This window comes from Macrobrachium rosenbergii, chromosome 26, assembly GCF_040412425.1.
Source record: "Macrobrachium rosenbergii isolate ZJJX-2024 chromosome 26, ASM4041242v1, whole genome shotgun sequence".
Lineage (NCBI taxonomy): Eukaryota > Metazoa > Arthropoda > Malacostraca > Decapoda > Palaemonidae > Macrobrachium > Macrobrachium rosenbergii.
The window spans coordinates 43,684,650-43,707,288 of NC_089766.1; the positions used below are offsets into that span (position 1 = coordinate 43,684,650).

At 37.0% G+C, this 22,639-nt stretch overlaps 1 protein-coding gene across 1 annotated transcript; it reads right to left on the reverse strand.

Moving 5' to 3' along the window:
- Nucleotides 1–9,806: 9,806 nt before the first annotated feature.
- LOC136852829 (piggyBac transposable element-derived protein 3-like) lies at nt 9,807–10,327 on the reverse strand. The gene is made up of 2 exons (XM_067127731.1): nt 10,061–10,327; nt 9,807–10,016 (listed from the first exon to the last, which is right to left on the reverse strand). Exons 1-2 carry the CDS (start codon nt 10,325–10,327, stop codon nt 9,807–9,809), a joined length of 477 nt encoding a protein of 158 aa, XP_066983832.1.
- Nucleotides 10,328–22,639: the final 12,312 nt, after the last annotated feature.

The window sequence follows — 22,639 nt, forward strand, 5'->3', positions numbered from 1 at the left end:
GAATATTTCTTTATGATGTTTTATTCTGATATGCTACATATGTATATGTCCTTTTAGTATGAAGAATCACTTAGTTTCATAATCCACATCTCATTCATATCATAATTTTCACCTCTCTTTCATAATCATTCCTCATACTTGTTTTCAATTTCATCCTTTTAGAGTTGGAAGGTTTTTATGTGTGTTTATATGAGTATGTTTGTCTGTGGCCATTTGTGTCCGAAATAAAGCTTTTGAACCTTGAATTTGAATTTGAACTTAGTGGCTAGTGGTTTGGGGTAGTGCCGTCAGTGCGCCTCAAGTGTGGGACACTGTAGGCGGTACGTAAGGTTCTTTGGAACGTCCCTTCGGCCCCTAGTTACAACCCCTTTTATTGCTTTTACTGTACCTCAATTCATATTCTCTTTTTTTCATCTTACTTTCCACCCTCTCCTAACAACTGTCTCATGGTGCAAGTGCGAGGTTTTCCTCCTGTTACACCTTTGTAGCTTTTTACTCTCAATTTTCCTTTCAGCGCTGAGTGCCTTTGGCCTAAATTGTATATTCTACTTTATCCTCTGTTTTACTTAGTGGCTACTGGTTGGGGTTTTTTCTGCACAGGGATTCGTCCTCACATTTTAACAGCAACAGTTTTTGTTCAGCTCTTTGTGTATTTCGATTCACGTAACGTACGGCTATTGGAAAGCCATACTGGGACAATACTGTATATTATGGTAATACTGCAGTTAGCGTTTACAGTGTATCTGGGGCTATTTGGTTTATTACGAAGAACTCGATTTGCTGGAGGTACCTCGATGACAGTTTTTCTCAATTTTGTCTAGTAAATCTATTGTAAAAAACAAGCAGCATTGTAATAATAGAGTTTTATTATAAGAATAATATTGGTATTACGAGCTTGAAAGGAAAATACACATTAGTAAAATTAGGATAACAACAATCTCCGTAAAAATCGTATTTATCTCTAATTATCATACATCACCACCGTACTTTCTCGTAAGGTGAACGTCTACTCTGTACTAACAGAAAATTATGACGGTTTTCGCATTTCAGTGATAGTCTCTTTCATTAGCCGTAACATCGTTAATGCAGATACATGTTAAACATGATGCTTGATTTCCCCCCCTAAATTACAATAGGATAAAAGGCAACTTTGGAGTAAAACTACTTTCCGAAGAAAGGACGAGGGTTGCCGAAGAAATATATTGTGCAGAACAAAATTAATGATTTTTACTGATCTATTATTTGAATGATAGATGAATAGCAGTGATTGTGTTATTAGAGGATAAACAAATAAACAATACTCAATAACCATGTAAAGGTCAACCGAGGTATTGCGGAATCCAGTTCAGCTTAAAGGGCCATAAAGCACCTGGTGCACACGACAGCAAAACCCCAAAATGAATCGTAGGCAAGAACTGGAAGCGAATCGTCGCCTTATTGAAAAGGCAGCTATGAGGGGCATCATTGCAGGAATGCCCATGAGGGGACGTCGTGCTTGGGAGGGGACGTCATCCAAGCACCAAGCAAGAGAGCTGGGCATCTCTCGCAGCACTCAATCGTTGGCGAAACAGGTGGGAGGAAGAAGGATTTCTTGGTGACCTACCCAGACCAGGCGGGCCAAAATTTACCACAGCTGAACAGGACAGGGACAGGGCAATAGTCAACGAGGCTGAGAGAGACCGCTTCACCAACGCTGAGATTACTAGGGAGAGTGAAAGAGATCGACTGCAACTTGAGGCCTCTACAACAACGTTGAGGAGGAGACGCCTTCATGCAGAGGGTAGTCACCACCGCACGCCAGCGAAGAAAGATAAATTGACAACAGAACGTAAAGATTTGAGGAAACAGTTTGCTTTATTCTTTCATCATTTAAGTCTTATAAAAATTTAGTATATTGGAACAGGCAGAGAAAATTTTAAATAATCTGCTCTAATGGAAATAGTTGAAACCAGAAGATAACAGTAAAAATTGCACGCATGCCAAATACACTTATGACCATAAGCAAAAACTCCTCCAAAAAGCCAGAATGCAAAGTATTTCATAGCATGAATACTAGAGACTTAAGTTGTTCCTTGTTTTCTCCTTAATATACAGTTGGCGGTAGTTTGTCGTTTGGCAAACTCTATCCTCTTGTTACTTGTCTCATTTAGCGATCTTGTTCCCAAGTTACCACTTCTAGTTGAAGGTAGTCTTCTAGATGTCACTTTGGAGAGCTAGCTCTTCAATGCATGTCGCTGGCTTTCCACTTCTGTTGACGCACGTTTGGCTGTCACCATTTAAAGGTTACAGAGGTGAATTTAAGATAGATGCACTTCAAGCGCTTGACCTAATATTAGCTTTAAACTCCAGAGTTACTACTTAGTGGAGCTACATGACTAAATCTAATGGAGTGGTATGTTGTCCCTTTCTAAATATATAGGAGCTAAACTTAATATACACATGTAATAGACGAAGTCCACCCGACAACTTACGAGCAGCAGTCATGTATACAGGCACGAAGAAGTAGTTCAGCAGTAAAGACAGCGTCGAAAGACCTTCAGAAGGTCCAAACAGACTTGTCCCGGCTGTTTCTCAAACCCTAGTCGAACTTCAAATGCCTAACACTTGTCTATAAAAGTTTTCCCACTAAAAAAACTCAAAGGTTTAAACAATAAAAATACAGGTCACGCATGAACGCTGTGATACTGAATCGCCTATTTAATCACTAAATGTGCAATTACTCTCTGACCTAACTCAGGAAATTTGAAGTTGCTTGCTTTGCTAAGCCATAGAAGCAGAGCGATATCTAGATGTTGAAACCACTCGAAACCACATACATATTTATCGGCTGCATGAACATTAGTGGGGGGCGTGTCCTTGGGCTCCGTATATTTCTGGTATAGGCAATCCCAAGAGTGTTCCTGCCTTTCATTGGCGATCTGTTAAACATTTGAGTAAAATAAAAGGTGGGGGGGTTGTCGAAGGATTCAGTTGCCTCTTTTTCAATGCATAATATCTCGGGTTTTTTTCACAGAAACATGTGACTTAAGACCTATGATAAGAGTTTCCAGATAACTGCTATTGACCTGGAAGTCAAAAAGAAGGAAGCAAATATTCTCTGCACTCTGGGAACCTATTTGTAAGACATGGCATACTATAACGACCAAGGCTTGCCCTCATTGCGGATTCTTCTTTCAATTTTATTTTCTTGGTGGCTCAGCTTTGCTGTTAATTTCCTTCACGAAATCGACAGTAGAAATCTATTTTGAAAATTAAGTGGAAAAAAATATTGCTTCTGCTCATGACGTTTCTTTCATTTTGATGTAAGAAAAATATAATGATAATATATTAACAACTTAGCCCAAGGTAAAAGTCGTCATAATAGCAAATGAATTCGTTTTCTAAAATATATCCATGTTTCCTACCAATATCACTCTTAAGCAACTGGAGGAGTCGCTGTCTTAGATTTCTTTTTAGCCTCAGTAATCGAGAGAAGGCCAATATATTAGAAAATAGCTGCTTGGTGGCCTAAGTTGTTTCGTTCCCGCATTGTACTTGATAGACCCGAGGCAAGTGGTCAGAGAAATCAGTTTCCCATGATGGAAATTCACTTTCGGTGTAGAGAGCTCAGTGACTGCATATTGTCCCAGCACCGGATCTAATGGCCTTAATTCCGTAGGTCTGTCATGCCATGTTATATTAATACCATAATGAGATCTCCATTACCCTGACCAGTAACATTAAGCAAATAAATCAGTCTGTTTTAGAACTGCACCTCATTTGAACAAATAGATTTAGTTTTCTGCTGACTACCGTTGTGAACTTCAGTTATTTGACTGTTGGCAGCTGTAAACAGGTTGAGAGAGTTTATTACAGGCCCTTTGCCTATTTCTTTCCATAACCTGATTTATAGTGTCTTCCCTGACCGTCTAATGCATCCGTAGTTGGCGGAGATTGCAACAGCCACTTTCCATAACTGTCTTGAACCTCTGCAATGGAGCTGGCATGTCTCCTTCTCTCGACTCGTATTCATCAGTTAATCACATTTTGCGTCCATCTTGTCCCCCTCACTCATCTCTTGCTGATTGTACTCTTTGTTAATCCTCATATTTCCCGTCTCAGTATTCCTGCGGCTTTTGTGATGCTATCAATATAGATTTTCACCTTTTTCCATGACCGAGGAAGAAGATATTAATGAATTAGCGTAGTAATATTTTCTTACGAAAGTTTATGCCTCTATCCTGTAGTATATGATATATTTGAATTATATCTATTAATATGATTAATGTTTTGGTTTTCGTAATTATCAGTTGAATGTCGTGCAGAGATCATATAAAAGGCTTGGCATAGTTCTGGTTGCAGAAATAACAAATGAGGATCACACATTGCCAATGCCTGTCAGTAGAACTTCCTCTATCTCTACGCTGAAGTTTCTGTTCAGGAGGTAAGGATGTTTTGGTTGACCTGCCTCCTGGAAGAACTTTAATCAAAAGGTTACAGACTCGTCCGTAACCGAAGCCTGAACCAGAAAATAAAATTTTCTTCAATGTCTTCTTGTTTTTTCTCAAGTCTGTTGTCAAGCAGTGTGCTGCATTTTCATCATCCGTTAGACTTGTAATTTTTTTTTTATAATTGAAACTAAAAGGGTAATTCAAATTGGATTTTTATTTATAGCATCTTTGATTTAAAGACGAAAAATTAATTTAGAGTGTAGGAATTACACAGATCAAAATAGACAGCCTCCTTTGTAAAGTTCTGTGGATTTTATACTTGACTGAATGACTCCAGAACCTGTTTCAGTGATTTTTGCCATGAATCGTCTTTGAGTTAAACTCTGTTCAGTAGTACGAGATGTATTACTCCTAATCTCTTGTTTGGAGATAGATATCATCATAAACAATGACTTCTTGACCTTCACCCAGCAGTCAAGTTGCCGGATAACCCTCAGTTGCAGAGTCTTGAACTTCATGAGTCCCCTTGGCCCTTGGTGTAAAGATAGCACGTTTCAGGTAGACAAAAATAAATGTTACAAGCATATTATCTGTATTTTGTGCATAAATTACTCTCATGTTGGGAAAAGGATACAAAAGCCCAAAGCAATGCCTAATAAACAAAAGAATTTATTCCTCATTATTTATCCAATGATTCCCACCAAAAATAATCGACTGTTATTAGGCAACTCAAGGAGTCGCTGATTTGGCTTTTTCAGCCACAGAAATCGAGAGATTTCCTATGCCATGTTATCCTTCAACCACAATTCTCCCTGAACTTATACGTACAACGTCGCTCTTCTGCTGATATATGGGGTTCATACAAAATTCAGGATATAGCACATGGCTTGTTTATTTATTTACTACCCTTTTTCTTCATCAAAGCAACTAGAGGCTAATGTAATGCCAATATATCTTCTGCCTACACTTCTCAGATTCAGACAGGATAGTTTTTAGTCTAACATAGTCCCTCTGACAGAAAAAAAAAATGTGTAGCCATCAACGAGGAATCGACGACAAAATAAGACTTATCACGCAATCATATTATTATACAAAACTTTATAACTTATCAAAACGAATTCCTATCGGCTTTCTTAAGAAATTAAGGCAAATAGGTATAACATTGATAAGCCATTATTACATCAAATATAACTCAGACCTCTCACACTTATCTGCCATCACTAGGCATAAGTCATGACAATATCGGTGCTCATTCAAAATCGCATGGTTATGAAGTCAGTGTATCTAACTGTAGGGCGATTTTGACAGTCTGTTCAGGGGGTGATTCCGTTTGAGCTATTCATATGACACGTGGCTCGACATATAATCTTGTAGGTCCCTTAAGGCTGTAAATGGTAAATGTTAAAAGAAATTCATCAAGCAGTTTTATAAGTTAATTGGTGTCTTTTGATTTTATCCATGAACTAGGTAAGGATGAGCATGCATATTTATGTAGAATATAATGCATATGCAATAAATCGTTAAAAGCCGTGTTGGCCTATATGATTTATCATTATTATATGTAATTATCCATATTTGTGTGTTGGCTGATTTTATCAGGTCGTTAGACACAGGGATAAATTTTTTTCTTTACCTATGCTTATATTTTTTGTATATGTTTACTATTTGTATTCATATGAATAAAGTTTTGAATTTGAATATGAATTTGAATTCGAATTTCAATTCGCTGTATAACAAACAGCCTCGAAGCTCGCTATGAACACACTGAAAGTAAATCATAGTAACAAGCAATATTCTGGTGTTCTGTGAGCTCAAGCTGCCGAGAATTAAGACAGAGTAATTCGTAAACTTAATGACTTCGCAGACTTCATCCAAACACATGCGTGGGTGGAAGCTGGCGATGTATTGCTAAAGACGGAATACAGTTTTTACTTTGCCTGTTCATTTAGATCTAGCGTCAAATAACTTACTCTTTTATATTCGTGTAGCTCATTTCTTTGTAAATGTAACCACATTATCATGAGCCCATTATATACAGCGATTTCCGTTAATAAAGAAAAACGCAAATGAAGAAACATGGCATATAAATTGCTCCAGCCAATCACGACTGTTGTTGTTACAATATGAAGAGGCATTCATGTGGGAAAAGGTAAACAAAGACCTGCAGTGTTACCATAACATTCTCATGGAATAGGAACTAATGGGTGAAGGTAGCTGTATCGACATTCCGGGAAGGAACTTACATTTATCTCCATATTTCCAGTTCCCTGCATTACTAGAATGGTTTTGTGAAATGAGAGGGTATAAATAAGCCCGCAGGCCGTAAAAGCGAAAGAATGAGAATTGAGTATTATCCTGTAGAAGAAGAGTAAAAGTTCTTAGTGCTTTAATCTTTTACTTATTGTGTGTTTTCTTAATGATGGAAAATATTTTGGCTTTAGAGAGAGAGAGAGAGAGAGAGAGAAGGGGAGTGGGTGCTGGTGGTAAAATATGTTAAACGAAATAACTAATAAAAACCGTGAACCAATGGAGAAAATGATTGACAAATATTTCTATTTTTTAATATTGAAATTAATAATAATAATAATAATAATAATAATAATAATAATAATAATAATAATAAATCTGCTCCTGTTATTTACACATCTCTACAGATGAACAGTTTACAAAAGACAGCTCTCAGATCACAAGCACACTGAGGATGACGCCAGGATCTGTCGAAAGCTGAGAGCAGTATTTTGTAAATTGTTGACTTGTCATAATTTGTTTATAGTAAGAAGAAAATTGACTCACGAATTTCACTGAATGGTCGGTTTGTCCTATTATTAACTGGAACGCTATCATTCTTCGACTTTGCATCAACAACAACAACAACAACAACAATAATAATAATAATAATAATAATAATAATAATAATAATAATAATAATAATAATAATTTCCTTGAAAAGACAATTTAAATTACGGTAAATTTAATACAGTTCAGAGGACAAACTCCTCTGGACTTTTAACTCGAGAATGTATCCAGTTCTTGTTACACTGCCGAAGTCTGTTGCGACACCACTTAACATTCATCATACAACCATTATGGTTTAAATAATAAACTAGGGTCTCTTATTATGAAATATAAAATTTAGGCAAAAGGCTAAGCACTGAGAGATGACAATAAGAAGGTTTGAAAAGTGTAACAGGGGGGAAACCTCGCAGTCGCACTATGAAACAATTGTAAGGTGAGGGTGGAAAGTAAGATGGAAGAAAGAGAATATGAACGGAGGTACAGTAAAAGGAGTGAAAGGGGTTGCAGTTAGGGGCCATTTGAACTTGTTGAGGTTAAAGAGACCTCCAAAGGAGCCACCGAATTTCTCTTGTGTAAGCCTCTTCCAGCCTCCCTTCCGGGTGACAATGGATGAATGACTGGAACTCGAGGCCTCGACCACAAGAAGAGGCTGTTTCCGGCGCCTTCCTGATTCTGACCTTAAACCCCGTCGGTTGTTTTTCTCAACAGCGGAGTTTTTCTTTGAACGGACCAGGCTTCGACACGAGAGCACCGTGTATGTGGTGGGGAATAAGCAGCTGATGAGCAAAAGGAAAGGGTTGGAGAGAGAGAGAGAGAGAGCGGACAGAGTGAACGTGTGACACAATATAGCAGCATAAAGGACCCATCCCCGTAGGCATTAAAGTACTAAACAATGCACCTCACGTGGTGCACTGTAGGCATTACTTTAAGGGTTTTTGCAGCGTCCCTTCGGACCCTAGCTGGAATCTCTCTCATTCCTTTTACTGTACCTCCGCTCATATTCTCTTCCATCTGACTTTCCACCCCCTCTAAAAATTGTTTCATCGTGCAACTGCGAGGCTTTCCTCCTGTTACACCTTTCAGACTTTCTTAATGTCAACTTCCGTTTTAGCGCTGAATGACCTCATAGGTCCCAGCTCTTGGCCTTTGGCCTAGATTCTAAATGATCATCAGAAATGTTATAAAAAAAGAAGAAGCAAACGTTCAAATTGCAAGCAATATAGAAGAACTGTTGATTTAATTTCACATTTTTGGCTGCCTTCTTATAAGTAAGCTCGAAACTACAAGTAGCTTTCTTTGCACTTCGTCGTCTTAGGACCCAAATAGGCTGGTCATGTTCAGATTTTGGACTTTCGCTTTTCCGGGGTTTAGAGGGTCAAATTAGAATCACAAGGGAAAGAAAGGTCCAATTATTGTATTTAAAATATATAATCACATGGGAAAAAAAGGTCCAGTTATTGTATTTAAAATATATAATCACAAGGGAAAGAAAGGTCCGGTTGTTGTATTTAAAATAAAGTAAGTTTTAACCCTTTAATGGGCACTACCAGAAATAATGGTAGCAGCAAAAGAGTTCTTAGTATATTGTACAACCAAATCTAAGACACTTACTCAAATGCATTTTTTTTAATTTTGCAAAAATGGAGTCGTAGACCCACCCAACGAAGTGTCCTCAATGTGGACCAATGCCCGGTTCACAGGAAATCGTCTTTTTTGGTGCAGCAGTATCCTGAACTGGATGTTTTGCCCGATTGAGATAAACTTTTTCAAGAAATTTTCATTACCTTCTAAAGCATTTTAGTAACTTTGTTGGGGCTTACCTTCCATGTTCAATATTTTTACCTCTCATATTTATAGATATAACTTAGCATGTTTTTTTACATTCTTAATTTCCAAGCATTATTATATTGAAATAGCTGTACCTTTTGTGCATTATTTCATCATATTATAATAAATAAGACATAATAAAAATAAAGAAAGGGAAAGTGAACTAATTTTTTATACCTAAGATATAATAAAAAATAAGGAAAAGGAAAGTGAACTAATTTTTATTCCGTTACTAGAAAAAAGTTACAAAAATACATCTACATCAGTAAAAAAAGTCAAATAGCTCAATAAAAAGCACTAGAAAATAATGTCCATATTTATATCACAACACTATGATATGGCACAAAACAATTCCTGGCATCAGAAAGACAAAGTGCCACATTGCAAAGGTTGCACATCCACTTGCACCTGTGGATACTCTTCTTGGTGGAGCAGTTCTTACAAGTCTGCCTCATGGTGGTGAAGACCAGTACATGGAGAGTGGAGGTATCAGTCCTAACAGCTTCTCTTCTGGTGACCTCTGACCTCTGGTTGGGAGCACTCATGAGTGGGCATTGAAGGAGTGTTATTTGACCACCTGATGGGGTGGGAGAAAACTCTGGACTTCCTGTGCATCCTGCAGTACCTGGAGATGGAAAGGCGAAAATTCTTCAGGGGCGTGGGTTTCTCATTTATCCTTGTGACGTCCCTCTTGTAGACTAGCCAGGCATTGGCAATGGATACATCAGTGCAATATCCGAAGATCTTGAGTGGTCAGCGTCTTGACCTGAGGGGAGTCTTGTACAGATGGGTGAGCATGTCACTCTTGTCGATGCCACCCATTTTACTGCTGTATTGTTTTATCACATCGGGACATGGGACATCAACCTTCTCTTTGGCATCTCTGTCATACCTCTTGACAGAAGCCAAGGGTTCTACTCCTGCATCAATGGACATCATGTTGACTACTTTGTTGTCCTTCCACTTCAATGCCAGAACACCATTACAGCTCCTGTAGTTAATGGTACCTCGTTTGGTCTTCTTGCTGTTGAGCTGGGCAGTTGGTTATAAGCCCAGGGTTTCCTGTCCTGGTCTATCCTTGCAGTGCCAACATAGCAGCGCTGGCAGGTGTCCCTCAGGTGCTCAACGAGACCAATGCTGGTGAAGAAGTTTGGGTGCTTAACTATCCTGAGGAGGGCGGTGACCACTTTGGCACTCGTGTTCATGAGGGCCTCTTCTTCAGGCAACTGGGCTGTGTGGGCGATGATACATGAGTATACCATGAATAATGCCATCTATACTGGCCCTGCAAAAGAACTTGTAGCACCATTTATGTGGCTTCTTACAGATATACTGGCGCACATTTCCAGCTGTGGTTCCCTTATAGGCCAACATAACCTCATAACCTCATGTACACTCTGATGAGATGTTTCCGGGATGCGCAGGAAGTTCTTCGTGATGGCAGTGATCACTGGCCTGACCTTGTAAAACCTGTCTTGAGTGGCAGTAATTTGCTGGTTATCAATGAAATGAATTCTTGCTCGCATGAGCCAAAACCTCTCCGAGGACATGAAGTCTGCCACTTGTGGCACCCTTGTGTCAGTGGCCCAGTAGTCCTCAGTGGAAAGCAGGTGGACCACGCCCATGTAGATTAGGATGCTGAGGAACACACAAGCATCTCCGATGTGTCAGTTTTGATGGGCGTCCTGAGGTCGTTCTGCCTAGCATAAATGTTGGTCTGATAGACTAGGTGCTTCAAAAGATCCATGTCGAAGAGATCACCGAGGTAGAGGAAAGGGGCAGGAATAGTCGACGTTCCTGCATGTGCATAAGGTGGCAGTGGTGGGTTGCTTGCTTTGTCCTCCTTCACCCAATTCCTCTGAACGGTGGCACCCTGGCTGGAAGTGCCAGCTTCCTCATCCTCCTTCTCCTCTGCTACTGTTGCTGATAGGGTGGCAATATGTCATATATATGAGCCACGCTTGACTACTGGAAAGAGAAAGAACATATATGCCAATATCTGTATATTGTATATATGAAAATTATATGGCCCCAATTGATTTAAAATATCTTCTGTATATCCATTTTATCTCTCTGTGTGTGTGTGTGTGTGTGTGTGTCTATATATCTCTCTCTATATATATATATAATATATATATATATATATATATATATATATATATATATATATATATATATATATATATATATATATGTATGTGTATATATATATATATATATATATCATCTATATATATATATATATATATATATATATATATATATATATATATATATATATATATATATATATATATATATATATATATATATATATATATAGATATATATGACCATATATATATATATATATATATTTATTATAGTGTTATAATAAATTCCTATGAATAAAAGAGAAAAGGAACATTAGCATGAGTGCCACAAATAAAAAAAAAATTACCTTTCCATTTCTTCCTCAGAGGTGATAAGAGGTTCTCCTCTTCAACAGCATCATCAGCTAAAGCTGGTTCTACGTACTGTTGGGAGTCAGGGTCATTGTCGTCGTTATCGACGTCAATGTCCTCAAATTCTTCGGCACTCTCCTCATCACTATGATTGGGGTCACTTGGGAAAAACCCCAAACACCTGTGGCACCATAGAAGGTTCCAACCTGAAAAGAGAACGAAAGGAGCAATTGTTAGTTAATAGTTTGAACAAGCAAATAATCACAATTTATGAAGTCATAATTATTATATAATTAAAAATAATTATAATTAAAAAATTATTGTTGTACATATTTGGTGATTACTAAATATATTCATGCTACAATTATACTAAAATTATGCTATAATTAATCAAAATAGATGCTAATATTGAATTTTAGAAAAAAAATTTGCCCAAAAATCATGTATTTCGTACTTATTAATATAAAGAACGTTTGAATGACCTACAATATCATTCAATACAACAATCACGAACATTATTATAATCGTCCAGAACATTCAGTTCATGAATATGTACACTCGTAAGTGGACACAGCATCCGGTTCGGCATGTTTTGTTATCGGTCATACTTCCCGGTAAACCGGACACAACATCCAGTACCGGTTGAGTTTTGTGAAATGTGGTTTCCCGTGAAACGGGCGCTCAGCCCCTACCGGATGATTACACAGCATATTCTGTTCACACAAGTTTTTCGCAGCGTCAGCGGTCACGCACACTACTTTGGATAACTTTACAACGATCACCAGCTATCTATCTACGAACAAGCAAGTTTCAAAGTCTTACCTCCATTGTTCGAGTTTCGGTGGCGGCGAAAGTAAGAGCGTCTGAGTGCCCATCTAGGCTCTTCAGTGTCTGGAAGTGGACTGTTTCTTTCGAATTTCGAGGACGAGGAGTTTGTGACCCTGCGCCGTTCAAGGCAAGGTCTACCAAGCTCAGACTTGCGCTCGCAACAGCTGAGACGTTCTGCTATTGGTTGAAATCCACGTGGTCCAACTACTATTTGAAGTCGCGGCGCGCCTCCTCCAGACATATAACGAAATAAAGATCCATGACAGCTGGAACGCTTCATTTTAAATACGATATATTTAGGTAATTCATTTTCAAAAAAAAAAAAACAGCGACAGTTCTTTTTCATTTCCAGCTCGTTTATTAAATAAAATTCCAGTTTTACAGTGAAAAGTAAATCCGAACACCGAGTCATTAAATTAAAATTATTTAAGGGTAAGCAGTTCTCTTGCATTGTAAATACCATTGCAAGATTTTTACATGAAATTGCTCTTGCGTCCACTTTACAGAGAAGGTGTATAAATGTCAGTTCTAACAATCCGTTGCTTATATCTTTGTCTACAATATCGACGACCAATGTTTTGATGCCGGTTTAGCATATTTAATTAATGCTTCTGCCCTCATCTTGATGAACAGCTCATAAAGGATACATATTTCGAATTCAGTTGCAGAACTCGACGATATCTCGGCCTTGAGAGAGAGAGAGAGAGAGAGAGAGAGAGAGAGAGAGAGAGAGAGAGGAAGAGAGAGAGAGAGCAAAAAGGGCTCATTTTGTAGATGAGAAGGACAAAGTAATTCTCAAAAGGATAAGTGAAAAGAAACGCAGTGTTGAATTGCCCGAAATTCCCTTCAGACTGATAAAAAGAACGACAGGAATCCACATGTTAATTATTCCATCTCTCCGAGCTTCTTTCAGTCTAAGATGAAGCTAATGCAACGGCAGTAATCATTAGTCATTCCATGTAAAGCGATATTACACCTCATGAATTAGAATCTAGTGTTCGTTCCCGTTACAAAAAAGTCGTTGTAAAAAAAAAAAATCAGAACTCATAATTTTGTTAAACTTCAATTGGGTCCTTCCTTCGTGTTCCCGGTCTTCTTAATAGACGTTCTAACAGACGTAGAGATAAATGGAAATTAATATCTGAATAAGAACCTTTATACAACATAAATGGTCTAAAGCCTTTGATGTTCTTCCTTGAATGCTTGGGATAATTCATTTTTTCAAAATAGTTATTACATACAGGAGAGGAAATCCAGTTTTTTTCTTATTGTAAAATGCAGTTTGGAAGATTAAGTAGTATATATTGTCACCGATGTGTATACAAAATACCAAGAAAGTTTCATTTAAACACCCTTGCAAACCGTCCATAGTGTACAAAAGCCCCAAATATGAACTAGTAAAAATACATGTACCAGGGAGACTAATATAATGACCCACTATTTAAGAATAACGAACTTGCTCTTTATAATCAGTTTCAGATTTTCCAAAGTTGACAAACAAACCAACTATTATTGATGAATAAGTGCAACTCATTTTCAATAAAATATAATATTTATATCTAACGACTTTTCTGAATGACGAGACATCTAGAATATGAGAGATTATCAGAACTGTTTTTTGCAGCATCAGGAAAGGCGCCATTATCATTGAAGAACTGACTCTTGGTACTGTACTATAAAAAGCAGGTTATTTGTTAATTATTTATGATTGTAAAACTCTGCATTACACTATATATTCTATAATATATATATATATATATATATAAGTAATAACAAATATTATATATAAAATATATATGAACAAAATATATATATATATATATAATATATAATTGATATATATATATAGATATATATATAGATATATATATATAAATGTTATAAACCTTGTTATATGATATATTATAAAAATGACATTATATATAAGTATATATATATAGAGATATTTGTCTCGAATATATACATAAATGGATATCATATATACATATTATAATGAATAGATTATATATATATATATATATATATAATCATTATATATATATATATATATAGATATATCTGTCAATGTTTAGTCACTATCAAAAACGTCTATTATTTTTTAAAACTTAAAAGAGAACTTTTATCGAAAACACATGTCCATGTTTCATATGGATGGTGAAAAATCTTTTCAGGAAGAGGCTTCTGTTATATGCAACTGCGATTTTCCTCCTGCTGTACCTTTTAAACCATAACTCTCAGTTTTCCTTTCAGAAGGTGAAAATTTCCAGCTCTTGGCCTTCGGCCTAAATTGTATATTCTGTCTATCTTTTATTGTCCTTTGTTTCTTGTTATTGATTTATTATGAAGGTAATGGAAATCAGTCTTGGAATGGTTAATGAATAGATAAATGATCAAAAAGTAGGATGTCCTGTCATTCCTTGTGATAGTGATCATCCAAAATTAGTGACCTTCTTTCCTTAAACTTTGACTTCCTTTCTGGCTTCAAACGGTTTCAGGTTTTGGTTAAATTTTCTTTTTTTTAGTTTCCTTATTTCTGGAGCTGTCGTTTCAATGATCCCAATTAACAGAGAAAAATCTCATAATGTCAAAAAAATTGATTTGTTGATATTTATTGGATGGAAAGTTTACAAAGTTTAATTGTTCTTATATATTCACCTTTTGCTCCTTAACATTTATATTGCATATAAATGTTATTACAAGAGTTATTGGTGACAAAAAAACAATTCAAAGTGAGTCAAAATTGTCTTGAAGGTCGTCATAACGTCGTATCTCAAATGGCATTAAGTAAGTTTGGAAAGCATTCTCTGCATCGTCCTTTAACAAGGGCGGCTTTCATCTCTGTGCATGACAACAGGTATGCAAAAAAGGCGTCGTGATAGTGAATACAAGAACTGTCACTATATTTTTGTCCCAGTAAAGGTCAAGGTTCAATAACTGGTCATGGTACATTGCATTCCTCAAATATAAATTATTTTAGAGTGTAAGTTATTCCCATAATTAGATGAAATTCAAATATATATGATATATATATATATATATATATATATATATATATATATATATATATATATATATATATATATATTTATATATATATATATATATATATATATGTATATATATATATGTATATATTTTCAGAAAATATGGCTGCTACAATTTTAAAGGACACATATATGCATTTCATAGCTTCAATGCTTTAAGATGTGATGAAAGAATTTATGGAGTCAGATGGAACTAGGTCGAGAGACTCGAGGTAAAATCTTTGTGTTCAGCAAATAGTTTGATTCCTCAGCAATATTGCCAGTCAGGTGATCTCCGAAGTGTTATGTATATTCGTGAGTACGTGCGTTAATTTGATCTAGATTACGCCAAAATCTGCCCTAAAAGTGAGTTTGATCGTTCATTAACGTGATAGAACTGCAGTTGTCTAGACGTAGCTTTGGAGAGGATCCAGGCTTTGAATCGGCAGATAAGGTAGAGTTTGAAATCTCTGTTTTTATGGGAGAAAATTGAACTTGTGATTTTTACCATGATTTTCTAATCATTATGAACTTTTGAACTGGTGTGGGAGATTTAATATGAATATTCATACCTCTTTCATATTATTATTTTGTCATGTTACGTTTGCCATATCTTGGCTATGCATTTTACACTTTCCATTATTGTGTTTTGCATTTCATATATTTTTTGGGAGTTTTCTATCATGTTTGATTCTTCCGACAGATGTCTGTGGACAGATGTCGGTGGACATGGATAGTGTGGACTGTTTCGAATAACATGTGGTAGACTGTTTTTGACATGACTAATTATTGATTTGGGGAGTATGTGTGAGTTTGGATATTTTCAGGCTATTAGCCATAGTGAGACTTCTTTAATCAGAAGTGTTTTACAGTTCAGAGTTTAGTTATCTAACTCGATAATTCATTTATTATGCATTTTAATCTTTGCTTTGTTTTATTCATTTCTTGTTGGGTTATTTGAATAATAAACCTATTTTTGTAGAAACTATTGCGTTTCTTTAAATGGTCCATTTAATTGATTTGGTGAGAATGAGTGAGATTCGGGTGGGTGAACTTTGGAAAACGATGAAAGAGAGAGAGAGAGAGAGAGAGAGAGATACACAGAGAGAGAGAGAGACGAGAGAGAGAGGAGAGAGAAAAGAGAGAGAGAGGAGAAAAAAATAGATGTAAGTGTTGTCGTGAAGATCGTTCATACGCCTCCGTTTCATGAAGTAAGATCGTTAGATTCACGTTACTTTCAAAAAAGTGTTAATTCTGAAGAAAAAAGCCGTGTTAATTCTGTGTCTTTTGATTTTAAATGGTGGCAGCATGATTTTAATGTCTTTAATGATGGCGAAAGAGGGAGATTACTAATAGACTAATTGGTAACGTTGATGCCCAAGGCATAGGGCCTTGACGTAACCACTCAGCTTAAGATAGGTCAGTGTTGAATGACTGAGTGGGTCGTGATTACGTGTGAAATACGGGGAACCTTTTTTTTTTTCCGTTTCTATTCGAGTACTGGGAGTGGGGAGTTGTGAAATAGATCTGGATGATCTCTAGAGCAATTTTGGGGTTAACAAAATACCCAAATAAGTGTGAATAGTGGCGATTGTGAGTTAATTACGCAAAGTGATTATTCAACAAGAATCGCGCTGGGTGTCTTTTTGCTTCGTCGTCGAATGGGTGACGTCACAGGTTAGCAAGTTGAGAGATAGGTACTTCGTTTTCTGTTTCAAAATTGGTAAGTACCCCATTCTCGTAAGTTGCGCAGAACGCCGTTTTCTGTTCTTCTTTTAGAGGGTAACTTGTGCCTTTCTCTAGTGTTCTTTTTGGTTTCTCTTTTTATGTTGTTACGCTCAGGGCGTGTGATTACTCACAAAATGCCGGACGATGCAGCAAGCACATCCCAATCAATTGTGGTGCATAAAGTGACGAACATTTGCGCGGGAGTTACAAATTTTAAAGGGTTAGTTGATGGAAAGCCAACCCAAAATATAGAAACTTTCATTGAGTCAGTGAACAATTATCTGAATTCCAAGAAAATTACGAATGGCGCTGAAGCTTTAACAGAGGCTAAATCATTTCTGGATTTAGATAAAGGAGATATTGGGAAACGAGCACGCAGTTTCGGGTTCAGAAGGTGTAAAACTTGGAATGAACTGCAGAAATTTCTACGAGCTACTTATGGCGGAGTTCAACGTGAATGCGCAGTTCAGAATTTGCGAGAGTTTCTCAAAATAAAGAAGGGCAATGATTCACTAGTCACATACAGTGCGAATTTATTTGATGCAGTAGTTGAGTTAAAGAAATCTATAACAGGTTCTCCATGGGTAACTGGAAATAATATCTCCTTAGATAATTTTGAAAGATTGTTACACTTTGCTTGCCTTTTAACGTCGGTCCCAGATGTAATTGTAGATAGTTTTGATAAGAGAATTGATCAGGATACAGACGAATCCTTTTTGTTTGCACAGATTAACAAAAATCTAGCAAAATGCCCGACACTGGACAGTAGTTTTGTACAGGGAGGTGCAAAGATGTCAGCTGCGGTTTCCAAACCACAGAATAATGATAGTCGCTCGCATTCGGGAAATGATGCAACAGCGAAGACATGTGCACGAGTAGAATCGAAGAAAATTCCAGAGAGATCAGTCACAACGATACGTTGTTTTAATTGTGATAAAATAGGCCATAGTAAATCAAATTGCAGAGTGAGATATTGTTCAGTTTGCAAATCTTCAGATCATGGATGGAGATTTTGCCCAGCCACAAAGAATAGAGATTATTCAGGAAGTCACGGGGAGGTTTTTCTAGATATGACAGGAGAATTCCACATGATGCAAGTTCTAGATACACAAAGGAACAGCAGAATTTTCACAAGATAAGTTCGAAAACGGACACAGGATAATGACTAATCAGGTCGTAGAGTCACTAGAACCTAGGCCGATTGTACGTGGATTCTCTAATGGCAATGAAATTTCTATTTTCATTGATTCTGGTAGCTCAGTTAACTTAGTAAATGCTGACCTTTTTCACTCGAGGTTTCCAGAGTGCAAATTAGTCCCTTCTAGTGAGACAGTGTGTGATGTACAAGCGAGGAAACTGAATATTTTAGGTTCGTCATTTCTTACGCTTTGTATCGGTGGAAAGACAATAGTAGAATCATTTTTGGTCATAGAAGGATTAGCCTTAGGTGAAATGGTTTTGCTAGGACACCCTTCTTGTATGCGACATAACATCAACATTCTTACGGGAGTTCAGGGGATTACAATAGGTGAGTCAGGTTGTTTTGTTCCATATATACACAGGAAAAAAACTTGTGAGAAACCTAAGACACAGTCTGAGACATGTGTAACACATTCATTAGAGAGTGAAGATATTCCGCAAAGATCTTTCAAAGGATTTTTGTTGGAAGATATTGAATTGCAACCGCGAGTTCCTACATTAGTTAAAGTGTCGCTGAAAGAGAAAAAGTTTCCTTCTCAAGTGTGCGTTGTTGAGGGAACCGAGAAATTCAAAGACGTTGTGAGTACGGTGTCAGTGAATGAAATTTCAGTCGCAGGCGTGACTTCAGTAGAATTAGTTAGCTATCAAGACTCAGTGAAAAAATATCACAAGGGTACTTATGTAATTGATTTTGAAGAGTTTAATGAAGAGCATAAATTAGTGAGTTTTTGTGGAGACGGGAATATGTTTCCTAACGAGGAGCAACAGTTCCGAAGTCAGGTTCTACATGAACACTTGGCTAAAGTTGATTATCCTGAATATTCAGATAAAGTAGAGAAAGTGTTGAAAGAATATCTAGATATCATTGCTTTGAAGGGAGATAAATTAGGAGTTACAGATGTTTTAGAACATTCAATCCGCCTAGAAAAGGGTACAAATCCCATATATATTCCAGCATATCGAATTCCTTTTAAGATCAGGGAAGAAGTAGAAAAAAGAAGTTCAGAAGTGGGAGTCGGAAGGCATTATCAGACCGTCCAATTCTCCGTTTAATTTTCCTTTGCTTGCAGTTCCTAAGAAAGACGGTAGTATCAGAGTTTGTGTAGATTTTCGTAAATTGAATGAAAAAACATGCCCAGATAGATATCCGGTAGCTTGTTTGCCTGATTTGTTTGTTGAGATCGGTGGCAAGAATATATATTCATCTATAGATCTTATGCAAGGGGTTTTACAAGTTCCCCTTTGTGAGAGTAGCCGTAAATATACAGCATTTTCGGTACCAAAGGGACATTACGAGTTTAATAGGATGCCTTTTGGATTACAAGGGTCCCCAATAACATTTACTAGACTGGTTAACACAGTACTTCATGGCTTGTTAGGAAAGTCGGTGTTTGTGTACATGGATGACATTCTCATATGCACAGATACAATTGAAGAACATCTAAAGGTGTTAAAGAAGTCCTCAAGCGATTACGGTTCGCTGGGTTAAAGGTCAAATTGGCCAAATGTGAGTTTCTGAAGAGAAAAATTGTCTATTTAGGACATGTTATCTCTAAAGAGGGAGTTAGAGTGAATGATGAGAAAGTTAAAGCCATTGTGAATTTTCCAGTTCCCAAAACCAGGAAACAGATTCGTTCGTTCCTAGGTATGTCGGGTTTCTTTCGCCGTTTTGTGCGGAATTTTTCTACAATAGCGTCTCCATTGACAGATTTGTTACGAGAAGACGTTAAGTTTGTTTGGGGTGATAGTCAACAATTAGCTTTTGAGAAGCTTAAGAACGCTTTGGTGAACCCACCAGTTTTGAAGTTTCAGATTTTAGTCAACCGTTCACCTTAGTGACTGACGCGAGTCAGGAAGGTATAGGTGCGTGTTTGATGCAGAAATTTGAGGGGAAATTACACCCAATTGCTTTTATAGCAGAAAGTTCAAAACGCGTGGTAGTAACGAAAGGCTGATGTCAGTTGTGGACAAGGAGGCTTTCGCAGTCGTCTCTAGCCTTGTTCATTTTAAGATGTTGTTGTTGGGAAATAAAGTTGAGATTTTTACAGATCATCAACCGTTGTTAGAGCTTTTAATAAGCCAAATTTGTCGCCCAAGAGAGCACGTTGGTTCCTAACATTGAGAGATTTTGATGCAAACCTCAAATACATTGAAGGTAAGCATAATGTAGTTGCAGATGCATTGAGCAGATATTTTCCGGTCGAGGATGAGGAAATACACACCGAATCCTGTGTGGGTGAAGAGAGTAAATATTTGGTGTCTAATGTCTCTGATATTAGTAGTTCTGAGAGATCGCATGTAGAGGACATACACGTTCCTACAGTGCATACTTCGGGGAGAAATAGTGAGTCGGCAGTCTCGGGAGAGATTGTTATTCGTGATAGTGAGAGTAACGCAGTGTGTTATATTACGGGTGAAAATGTCACTTGGGACATAGGCTTGCTGGAACAAAAGCAAGATGAAGATAAATTGTTGTCAGATGCTAAGGCATTTCTTAAGGGAGTTTCACCGAAGAAAGGGTATAAGTTGCCTTTTTCTGGTCTAGAGTTGGAGAATAATTTATTGGTGAGAAAAGTTAAGTATAACTTGCGAAGTACTCGAAGCATGGGTGAGATTACACAAATCATCGTGCCAGAGAGTCTAGTACCACAAGTTCTAGACATTGTACATTGTAAATTTGGTTCTCCTCATTTGGGTGTAGACAAGACGTATGAAAACGTCAGGTCAAAGTTCTTTTGGAAAAATATGTTTTCCGCAGTAGAAGCCTTTGTGAAGAAGTGCGCTATTTGCAATGCGAATAAGCCAGCGACGACAGTGTCGTGTCGTTTGGGTTCATATCCCATACCACATAGGCCGTTTCAGAGAGTGCATATGGATATTCTGGGTAACTTCTCAGAGTCCGCTTATGGTTATAGACATTTATTAGTAGTTGTTGATGAGTTGACTCGCTTTGTCGAGATTTTCCCACTGAAATACAAATCAGCTGAGGAAGTTGCTATAGCGTTCTTTAAGGGGATAATTTGTCGATATGGTGTTCCAGAATGTCTGATCACAGACAATGGTAGGGAGTTTATTAATAAGACTTTAGACGGTCTTGCTAATTTGTTGGGGATAAAGAAAGTATCTATAATCCCGTATAGACCTGAAGCAAATGGGTTGTGTGAGAGGGCGAATCGGAAAGTAATCGAAGCTTTGCGCATGACGGTGGGAGGTTCCGATACACATTGGGACAGATCTTTGGATGAAGTGCGATATAGTATCAATACTATGATGAATGACACAATTAAGATATCTCCAGCAGAAGCTTTGTATGGATACAAGTTGAAAGGACCTTTTGATTTGTTACCAGAGCGAGTTCAGGGTGATGTTACGGTCACTTCATTGATAAATACAGCGAGAGAAAGATTTGCACGTATCAGTAAAGAACTTGAACTTAGTTCGCGTGCAATGGTAGAGAAAAGTAACGCGAAATCGAGGGGAGTAGCTTTTTCGATGGGTGATAGAGTGTTTGTTAAAGTGAATGTTCGGAATGATCTGAATTATAAATTAAGTCCGAAGTTCCACGGACCTTTTGAGATTGTAGAGATCAAAAGAGGGAATAGATTTGTAGTTAAAGATGTAAACACTGGAGTGACGAAATTGACCCATATTTCGAAGTTAAAGAAAGTTGGGATGTAATGGAACGTTTGTATATAGTTAGAGGGATAAATTTGATATTTGTATATATATGATATTTTTTTTATTTTTTTGTCTCTTGTTCATTTTAGATGTTGAAGTTCTTAGTCATTTGTTTTCGAATGATTTTAGGAATTGAGACATGGGCTAATTTCATACGAGATTTGACCCGTGTGTTAGTGTGTTGTTGTGTTATGATGTATTTCATCATCTGACGCAATATGTGTGTTGTTTAGGATTTTTTTTTTGGGAGGTACTTAGTATATCGGACCGAACAAGTCTGATCTTTTTTTTCGGGTTGGGAGATCGTATTTGAGTATTTGGATTTTTTTTTCAGTTTCTTTTTTTAAAATGAAGGAGCTGTATTGTGAGTAATTGTAGTTGTTATGATCATGGGAGCGATTGCCATTACGTCAATTGCTATTTTGTTGAGAAAGTCAGGTGTTGCGAAATATTTGCTAACCGGAGTAGAACTTTCATGTCTTTTACGAGATATGATACCTTTTAGTGTTTGGATAGGATTCTCAGTATTTTTTTCTGTTGGATAGAATTTTTTTATGAGTGAGTTCCGTAGAGTTGTTGTGTGTAATAGTGAGTTGACTGTGATTATTCTGAGATACAAACTTGGAATTAGTTCACATTGTGAGTGTTTGACTTTTGCATTAGTAGTTTTGTTTGGTTCAGTAAC